A 9,854-nucleotide genomic window follows, 5' to 3' on the forward strand; every position below is an offset into this window, starting at 1 on the left:
AGGAATGCAGCCTGTGATCGTGAGCAGAACTCACACTACTAACAACCCTTTCTAACCAGGTTTCGATGACATACAGTTACAAGCTGTCATATGAACTCAGAGCCCTCCGCTATTACAGAGCAGAGAGGCATTTCCATGTGCTTTGGAAATCCCTTCAGTGGAATCTCAGGAAGGTTTAGGAGCAAAAATGGGCTAAAATGTGGAAAGACCCATATAAAGGTTGTTCTGCAGCCAACGTTACTGCCACACTCCTTGTTTTGTATCACCAACGTCGTGAGGCCTTGTAACAGAAATTCTAACAGCCGTTAAGACACAGAAAACTAGTTAATCTGTCAATCACCTAAAAAAAAAAGCAAGCTTCAACAGTTTTCTCCCTCTAGCCAAAACTAAACAGAGACAGAAAGCTACAGAAAATATCTTTATCCAGAACTGAAACATCTTAGTAAGACAGCAGCAGTTTCCTGAAATACAGGTGCACTTCCATCATAAGTAGGTACTCCAGGAATTTCACTACAGGGCTATCATCGGGCTGACCAAAAGGCAACCATTGGATGAACTGCTGCTCCCTTGCCAAGAAAAAAAGTGTCATAGAAGGCCTGGCAGAATTTCTGTTAACATTTTGAATTCATCTTACTGGCTGTACGTAGTTAAAAGGAAGATAGAGACATCATTTATTAACTCACATAACGTAAAACTGCCATGTAGAGTACATCAATCTTTAATGAAAAAACCCCCACGTGTGAGTCCCTCACGCTACCTGAAAAATGGGAATGCTCTAACAAATTGTTCTTAGAATTACTATTTCGAGCATTCTGGAAGGAAAACATGATTTGCCTCTGAAGAAAAAAAGCAGTAGCACAGCCGCCTGTCCAGAAACGCCCCCGTAACCATCTACATCCGCCCCCACAGCCTCTTCTGAAAGCCCTGAGAAAGTCCCATTCCTCCACTCCTGACGATGAGTATGCCAACAAGCAAGGTCTCGGCTAACTGCTTCGAGCCAGCCAAGATTTTGGATCACTGCGCACAACAGACAGCGCACAGCCATGAACATGCTCCTGGCGCTCAGACATGCCTGATATCCTGAATGCCTTACCTGCAGGCAGGAAACACCCTAACATTTATTAAATTAAACACTGCTGAGTATCAGCATCAAATAAACCAGTGTTTAGAGCAGACTGAGACCTCAAAACAGGAGCTCAGGAAGAAAAGGAAAGCCTACGGCCTATGGAGTAAGGGGCAGACCACTCAAGAAGATTATAAGGTTCTTGCGAGGCTGTGCAGGGAGAAGATCAGAAAGGCTAAAGCTCAACTTGAACTCACTCTGGCCACCACCACGAGGGACAAGAAGAATGTTTCTATAAATACAGCAACAGCAAAAGGAGGGCTTAAGGACAATCTCCATCCTCTGCTGGATGCAGGGTTTCTCCCACGTGACAAGTGACAGGATGAGAGGAAACGGCCTCAAGTTGCACTAGGGGAGGTACAGGTTGGACAGGAGGAAAAACTTCTTCACCGAAAGGGCTGCCAGGGAGGTGGTGGAGTCCCCATCCCTGGAGAGGTTTAACAGCCATGTGGGTGTGGTGCTGAGGGACAGGGGTTAGGGACCCTGGCAGTGCAGGGGAAGGCTGGACTCAGTGATCAGAAAGGTCTCTTCCAACCAGATGATTCTGTAGGTTTAACAGCCATGTGGGTGTGGTGCTGAGGGACAGGGGTTAGGGACCCTGGCAGTGCAGGGGAAGGCTGGACTCAGTGATCAGAAAGGTCTCTTCCAACCAGATGATTCTGTGACACTGCAGAGGTGCCCTTTACAACAAGGTGTAACACCACTGACTGAACAATTGAGCCCATATTCGGTGATTTGCATGAAACGCCAGTTCTGCTGTTGGTCAAGGCATGAAGTGCATGATAACAGGGGATGTTTCACCTGCCCAGATAAGAGAAAGGGAGGACTGACACGGTGTTTTGGAGAGCGGGGAGCTGGGGCGGGGTGGCCGAGCAGAAGTAGGAGGGCCAGGGGTTGGAAGGCAGCGTCCACCTGCCCTCTGCCGGCTGCAGCGGGCTGAGCTGCTGCTGGGCCCTGCCCAGGGAACAGCGGGAGCTGAAACAGGGCTGTGTGGGATGGAACTGGCACTGCTCAAGCTGCGGATGGAGCCTCGAACCAAGCTTTCTGTTCCTGAACTGGAGTTAAGGGACAAAGGGCCACACGGATCCCACGCTCTTACCCCAGTCGCCTGAAGGTGTTGCCTGAACTCGTCCATTGTCGTGTTGGAGATGCTCATGTCCCTGAACATTCCTTCCAGTTTAGACGTGAACTGACATCCACATTCAGTCTAAAAAAAAAAAACCCACAGAAAATAAGGTGTTGTGCCAGCACTGCGACACAGCTTCTGATACATGAACTGCAAGCCCAAGAGGTGCTGTATAAACCCCCTAAAAACGGTATTTCTCTACAGCTGGTCACAGGGATTCCCCCCTGCATTACATTCAGAGCCTTCAGCAGCCCCATCCCTGGGCAAGTCGGTAAGAAAAGTGGGCAGTTCCCGTCCGTTGACTCCTCGAGCAAATGGATGCCCTGTGCCTTCCCAGTTGCTAGGCTGGAAGAGGTGGAGAGCTGATTGGGAAGGAATTAATACTCATAATTTAGACTTAATACTGATAATTTGTAGCAACCTGATGCAAACAGGATAGAATAGGAAGGTCAACAATGAGGATCAGTAGAGCTGGATTTCAGGACCAAATCACTCTGGGCTGCAAGTTCCCCATCCACTCATCACGCCACTCAGGAAGAAGCCTCAAGCCCTGTTGTTCACCTTCAGGCTTTACTTTCTTCTCCATCTCCTGGGCCATTTAATCAGTAAATTGAACCAACAAAGGAAAACGTGTTTCCAAATAATGACATGATTTTTTTTAATCCATCCCAAACTACTTAATGAAAAAGGAATTGTGCATTACCACCAATCTGCAGATGGAGGCGACTAAAAAGCAACTAAAGCAACTAAAATGCAGTAAAAAAATTCCACTGTGTAATAACAACAGAAAATCCAGGAAAAACCACAGCTTTGTCCTCCCATCCAGTCCCTAGGTAACAGGAGTTATGTGGAAAGCCTTAACAAATGCAGAAAAAAAACGAGTTTTGTTTTCTAGACTGCTTTCCCATCACAGGTGCTTTCCAGTATTTCCTTCCTCTAATGTCCACACAGTTACTCAAAAAGCTTTTCACGTTTTCTGTTGGGGTTTTAAAATAAAACCTGTATTTAACAATCAAGGTGTGTGTTATCTATCGATTCCTAGTGTAATAACAGAAGAAATGGTATTTATGAGAGAAGTGAAGTAGGAAGTATGCAGACTCTGGCTTACCTTTAATTTAGAAATCATATTTTTCTCCGAGTCGTCTGAAACACTCTTGTTTGTGAGAAGCCTTCTCGCCAAGTGCTGCTTGTAATAGCGCTCAAAAACATCTTTCTCTTGCATAAACCTAAATAAAACCATCGCCTTATCCAATATAGTTTCTACTTCTTGCTCTGTTAGCTGTAAAAGAAATAATTTGCCGGTTTTAACCTCCCAGCACACAGTAATTCACAACAAGCACATGGTCTAACAGTAGCCTGTAACACCCCCGGAACTGCTCCAACATGTGAACGATGGGGCCAGATTGGTTCACAAACTCAGAGGTGAGAAAGAAACACATCTGAACTGGAGGGAAAACAAATCGTGGAGGGAGAGATGGGGGACAGGTCACTCAACATCTTGATACCTCCTAGTGCCTTACATTTTATAAATTTACTTTTAATTTATACTTACTCCCTTGACTCCTTTTTTCAGCTTATCATCAATAAATAACGAGAGGTACTCTGGAGACCTGGAGTTGAGGTTGAGGAAGTACTCAAAGTCACCCGCAATAGTCTGTTTGAAGAGTCGATCATTATTGAATGATTCTTGAAGAAAGCGGTCAAACCTACTCTTCAAATCCAGTAAACCCTTTAAAAAAAACAAAAAAGGAAAAACCAATTGTACCCATTGGAAGCTGTAAACCACTAAGAATAGATGAAGTCAGAGGAGATCGTAGATACAGTGAGAGGTTCTGCAAAGCTCTATGTTCAGCATCGTTAGAAAGCATCTAAAATCCCATTTCCGTTTTCAACTACCTATAGCTGCCATAAATCTCTTTTCCAAGCCACTTGCAGATAAAATAGTGGTGTCAAATACTGGTGCAGTTTGCTGTAGTAGGTTACTCAAAGAAAGTTTTTTAAACTGGCTGCTTGGCTAGTTTTAAATCCACACCTTCAAGGAGGTATTTGTTGTACCCGTTAAGCTTTTTCTGTTCCAAATAATGTTGACAAAGTCACCATCAGAACACAGGGTGCTGGAAGGATGAGGCTAAACACCCATTAACTGCATCTCTAGAGCTGCTAAACATCTCGGAGGCGAAAACACACTGCACTGGTCTCGTCCTGTTAGGTTTTCTTCCCCTCTAATTCCAGTCCAGGGATACATTCTGTATTATCTAGTCACTCGTTTCTTACTGATCTGTAAGAGTCACTGTGAACACATGGAAGTCAGACACAAGCCGTAGCTCTCCATTTCTCACAGCTTGAAGTCCACAGGCTGAACTGAGTCGCTTCCTCTGAGCTGAATCATCAGATTCTTCACATCGTTTCTAGGGTTTGCACCACCTTCCCCCCGAGTTAAAACAACAGAGTGAGATGGGGAAAGCATCTTCAGACAGCCTGAGCACCATGCTAAGTGTGTGTGAAACACGCAGGGTTTAGACACAACTAAGAGACAGCATTTGGGGACAGAGAGAAAATTATACCCCAGGGTTAAATATATTATGGATAGTGACTGCCCACAACGCTGTTCAGATACGTGATCTTACATCCTTGGGTTCTTATCAAATTAACGCTATGTGGTCACTTAAAGAAAGAAGCTGTTCAAGAATTACTCAAAGAAGTAGTAATGGTTCTTCGGAACTCACCATCTCAGTTAAAGGAATGGTCTTTAGACAGCGTAATTAATGCAAATTAGAAATTTTAATCGCAAAGCAAATCCCACTATCTCTCTAGGGTTAGCTTACGTCTCCTCTCCAAGAGTACCCTATGTGAACAACCTGGCATCAAACAGGAGACACCATTAGTACCTTCCCTCACAACAGCATTTCAAAAGCCCTTCAAAAACTGTTAGTTTAACCTAATCCCTTGGCAATGCTGCTGCAATCCGCTCGCCAGTCAGGCTCCAGGTTTGGGGATGTCATGTTGCAGAACACAGACTATGACGAAGGTTTTTCTGGATGGTGTAACACAGCTTCCTTGTTTGCTGCCTTATGTCTAAGTCCTTGAAAGATCAGATGAACATGGCTGAGACGAAATGGGTGAGGTGGTCTCTCAATGCACAGGTAACTTCCTCTTCTTCCACCATGTCAATGGAAGGGGAGGATAAACTGGTTTGGGGGTTCAGTGGTATCAAAGCCCAGTCCCTCCGAGGAAAAGGCATGTTCCTGAGATGCTTGGGGTACGTACTGCCGGGCTGAGCGCTGCCAGAGCACATGCAGTACGTATGGCTGGAAGTCTTCAGCTGCACGATGCCATTCGCCTTTGCAGCGGGAAACATCCACAGCATCTTCATAACTAAGTTTTTAAGCTTTCTCAGTTACATTTTTTTTTGTGATGCCCCTTTTAAGTCCCTCAGGATTTAAAAGGAGTGAAAATTACCTCAAAGTAATCCAGAAACTCAATTCCCACATCATTCCCCAACTTCTCTTTTTTTTTTTAATTGTACCTCTACAAAACCCATGACAGCCCTTAATCATGAAACTTAGTACACTTCAAAGAGCATTCTCTCTCCTTCTTAGCAACCCTTGGAGAGGTGATTCTTGTCCAAGCTTGGTGAGAAGTTTGCTTCAGCATTGCCAGAAAACTAAAAATCCAATCCAAAATTATTTTATACTCAAATGGCTTCTTCTAATAGTAAGCGGTTCTAGCAAAGTTACTGATTTGAACCCAAAGGGCCGAGATGGTAACGGACACGAAGCAGTAAACGCTTCTCATAAAGACCAGGCACTTCAACCACACGTTCAAAAAAAACCACAAAGCACCTAAAGTTTAATGAATACACATTTTCACATTAAGAAAATGTTTTCATAGCTGGAAGATGTTTAATACTTAAAGTTCCACGAACTCTGAAGATTTTATGCGCAAGTTTAAACCCATCCTCTCAGAGACGGTGGGAGAAAAAAGGTGACAAACACTCCTGAAGCGTATTTTGTGACCTTGATAAATTAAGAGTACTCGTCACTTCATAGGGAGGGGAGGAGAACGAGAACAGACACGCATGTCTTTTAACACGCTGAAGTGTTCTGTTCCTCAGGGAGACTGAGGATGAAGTAACTTGTTATGATTTCTGACATTCACCTCTCTGTCGCAGTTAATCTTGCCACAAAATACTGCCATGTGATTCTTGTCTCCATAAACATTGATAGCTGACATCACATAACATTACACCAAACAGACACCGCGAAGCTATTTGCCAGCAGACGTCAACTCATCTGGAGGCAAATGTCACTGAGGACAATCCAAGGAGACCCCAGCAGTCACAGTTAGCCGGAGCAGAGTACGTTGTTGGGTAAAAGCAGCTACCGAAAACACAAACACTGAGCATGTGCTTTCCAAGCGACTCAGGTAAAGGAAGGGACCGAAACATGTCTGAAAATTCAGAACACGGACACTTCAAACAGAATTATAAATGTGGCTTATTAATGATCATCCCTTTTGAATCAATACAAAGGTTTACCGTATCAATCATGTAGTTAATGCTACTCTGAGGAATGTGGGAAAGGCGCAAGAAAAGGGAGTTAAAACATGTCACTACCTGAATGTAGTCCACCGGATTCTTCCCTTCTCCCTCTTCAGAAACTAGTGCTTTGCCTTGCTCTCTCAGGTATGAGCTCATGCACTCACACATCGTCTTCAGCCCATTTGGCACACGGCTGAACAGCTTGTACATGCAAGCAAGGTCTGTGAACGAGAAGGAGAAGTTATGCAGGACACCCTCTACCCATCACACTCCTCTAACTCATTCATCTCAATGCAAAAGAGAATTTAAGAGGTATTTAAGAATGTAGCACCTGAGATTATCATCCCCCAAATCAAATACTGTATGAAAAGTTATCAGAAAAATCTAAGTTAAAGCAAATACGACAGCACTAATGAGATGACTCTTTCTGTATTAAAAACAGAAATTGATAAACATTGGAGTTTTATTCCTATTTGTCTTAAAGTCAGCCATGTAATCTTACACTACTTTGTTCCATCCATCTAAAATCACAAGTAGTGGCTCAGGTTACAGAGGGCTTTCCGAAAGGGCTGTCTACACTTATGTGAAACCTCATCCTCACCAAGCAGCAAGTACTTCCTCTCTAGCGTTTAACTAAATCAAACCATGGCTACAGAAGTTAAACCAATTCCTGTGTACTGTGAACAGCCTTCGGGGCCCTCGCAGGACCCCACCTGAAGGCTGTCTTTGCTGGGTACAGCACAGCCTCATCACTTTCCTTTGGGACACAGAAATTCTCTCTCCCTATAGCTAAGACATTTGCTTGCTTGTCACCCATCACCTCGTAACTGTGAAGCTGCTCTAAGGAACAAAGGCCGTTCATGTGAGCAGCCAGGCCGTTCTCCCTTCGCATGGCTCCAGCGTGGTGTTTAAATATAGACGCTACAATCCCTCTCTTCATTCTGCGGCTTCAGACACTGTTGTTCCAGTTCTTCCCGTAGTAGCTTTCATTCACTCGCTCTGTCCCACATTAACCTCTCTTAGGGAAGTCTGCACCACACCAAATCCTCCTTTCTCAACCACTTTGACAGGCTGCTCCTTACCCTCTAAAAACAGCTCACTCTTTTTTCTGCAACAAGGTGTCTGAGGGAGCAGCCTGAGATGTTTGCAGACAGAGCCACCAAAGTGTTCACACTGTGACACAGGAAGGCCAGCGTTAAACTTGGCTTCTCGGCTGTTCAAAACCCAGCAGCAGCATCGTAAGCATTGCTGTCTGCCGCAGGACGCGGTCTTACCTTCTGTCTTCCCATTTTTCAGCATATGAACCAGCCCAGAGTTCTCCATTTCCACTATGGTTTTCATATGCTTGGAAATGAGCTCCCTCTCCACAACTTTCACGATGGGTTCTTCCGTGGATTTATCCAGACAGTGCATCACCCGTTCTATTTCTTCATTAATTCTAGCTTCTACTTTCTTTATATATACAGAAGCACTGTTTTCAGCTAAAAATTTCTGACTTTCCATCTGTGATTAACACAAATTAATACTTCAGACTTTTGAAGGGGAAAAAGGAAACGTACAAGTTATCTCCATCAGCATTTATGAGCAAGTTCAAGTCAAACCCAGCACATCCAACAAGATCACCACACCCCTAAGATTCACATACAAGCTTAACACAGAATAAAGTTCTGTTACGCTAATTACACTAATTAATAAGAACATGGCATGTTTCACACTAAAATAACCCAAGCCAACCTAGTTTGCAGTTACCAGCTGGAGTTTCAGCCACAGGTTCAAAGAAAACAGAAGGATAGAGAAAGGGAAGAAGTAAAAACCCCTTTCAAACACCAGTTTATGGCATATTTAGGAGTTCGGAGGATCAACATGATTATATTAGTTCTCATTATTCTCGTTAGTGACAATGCTGAGCATGTTATTTCACATCAAACTGGTTTTATCCAAACTGGTCAGCAGAGTTTTTTGGAGGGGAAATAGAACTTAAATCAGAGTAATTATTATTTTTCTTAATTTTATGTATCATTGCCAGTCTGAAACAGTTTGAACCGTTCATGCTACTGGTATTTCAAGCAGACCGTAGCTGCAGTGCAGGGATAGACTAAGTTGCATGAAATGGCCCAAAGCGTGCACAGGATGAGCATGACCATGACTTTAGATGTTATTGACACCCATAGCTCAAAACTACACTCCCATTATGGTACAATTTGTGTTACTTTTTCTGCAGTCAGCTTTTTCTTTTTTCTAATTTCATTCAAAGGAGATGGACGCACTCAAACAAGCAGCAAGCCCTCAAAGTAGCCCCCAGCTCTCATTCTTCCAGGCAGCTATAACAACGTTCCAAACACAGTATCACAACATTGCTGTACCTGAAAAAATTCTGCAGACATCTCCAAAAACGGAGCCTCAAAGTCTTCTTCGTAGACTGACCTTCCTTCAAGACCTAGAATCATTAACATCTGGCAAGCATTTCTTATTGCGCCTCTGCCAAAAAGCAAGTTGTTAACACCTTGAGAAATCTACAGCCTTGTAAGACAGAGCACACAGCAGAACAACAACGACTCAGAACATCACATCGACTTAACGGAGGAACACAGAGCCTGTCCTAAACCCCTTTGGTGGACCACAGATTACAGAAGCAACACTGTTTGCTTTTATTCTGAGCTAAGGAGCTGACACTGTCTATGAAATATTCTAAACACAGCGACAGGGAAGCAGGACTCAAGTTCTACAACCTCAGAGAAAACTATTAAGAATGTATTTTTACAAGAAAATAACCAAAAAACACATCAAAGAACACCAAAACATGCACGCCCAGGTTGCAGTTGAGCAATTCAAATGATTGTGCAGAGGGAAGTTGCTGGACAAAGTTGGGGTTTTCTGGTTGGTTGGTTGTTGTTTTTAAAAAGAAAAGAGAACCACCACAAAATGAAACTGTATGTTGGTTCAGCATTTGGTTAGGCAGAGAAACACATCAGTAGAAAGTGAAAACAAAAGAACTGCACCCAGGAAAAAATTCCACTCTCTGGCAGCAGAGGCCGGTGCGTGGCTGCGCCAGCGAGTCTCTTTCC

At 43.8% G+C, this 9,854-nt stretch overlaps 1 protein-coding gene across 1 annotated transcript in view; it reads right to left on the reverse strand.

The window, feature by feature from the left end:
- CUL3 (cullin 3) overlaps positions 1-9,854 on the reverse strand; it is a 27,421-nt gene that overhangs the window by 7,077 nt on the left and 10,490 nt on the right. The window contains exons 4-9 of the mRNA XM_010137079.1: positions 9,153-9,267; positions 8,064-8,292; positions 6,865-7,010; positions 3,802-3,978; positions 3,358-3,528; positions 2,223-2,330 (exon numbers count right to left, since the gene is read on the reverse strand). Of these exons, the coding sequence (XP_010135381.1) occupies positions 2,223-2,330; positions 3,358-3,528; positions 3,802-3,978; positions 6,865-7,010; positions 8,064-8,292; positions 9,153-9,267 (946 nt within the window). The remainder of the gene's footprint in view (positions 1-2,222; positions 2,331-3,357; positions 3,529-3,801; positions 3,979-6,864; positions 7,011-8,063; positions 8,293-9,152; positions 9,268-9,854) is intronic.

The sequence above is a fragment of the Buceros rhinoceros genome, unplaced genomic scaffold (genome assembly GCF_000710305.1).
Source record: "Buceros rhinoceros silvestris isolate BGI_N320 unplaced genomic scaffold, ASM71030v1 scaffold3585, whole genome shotgun sequence".
Classification (NCBI taxonomy): domain Eukaryota; kingdom Metazoa; phylum Chordata; class Aves; order Bucerotiformes; family Bucerotidae; genus Buceros; species Buceros rhinoceros.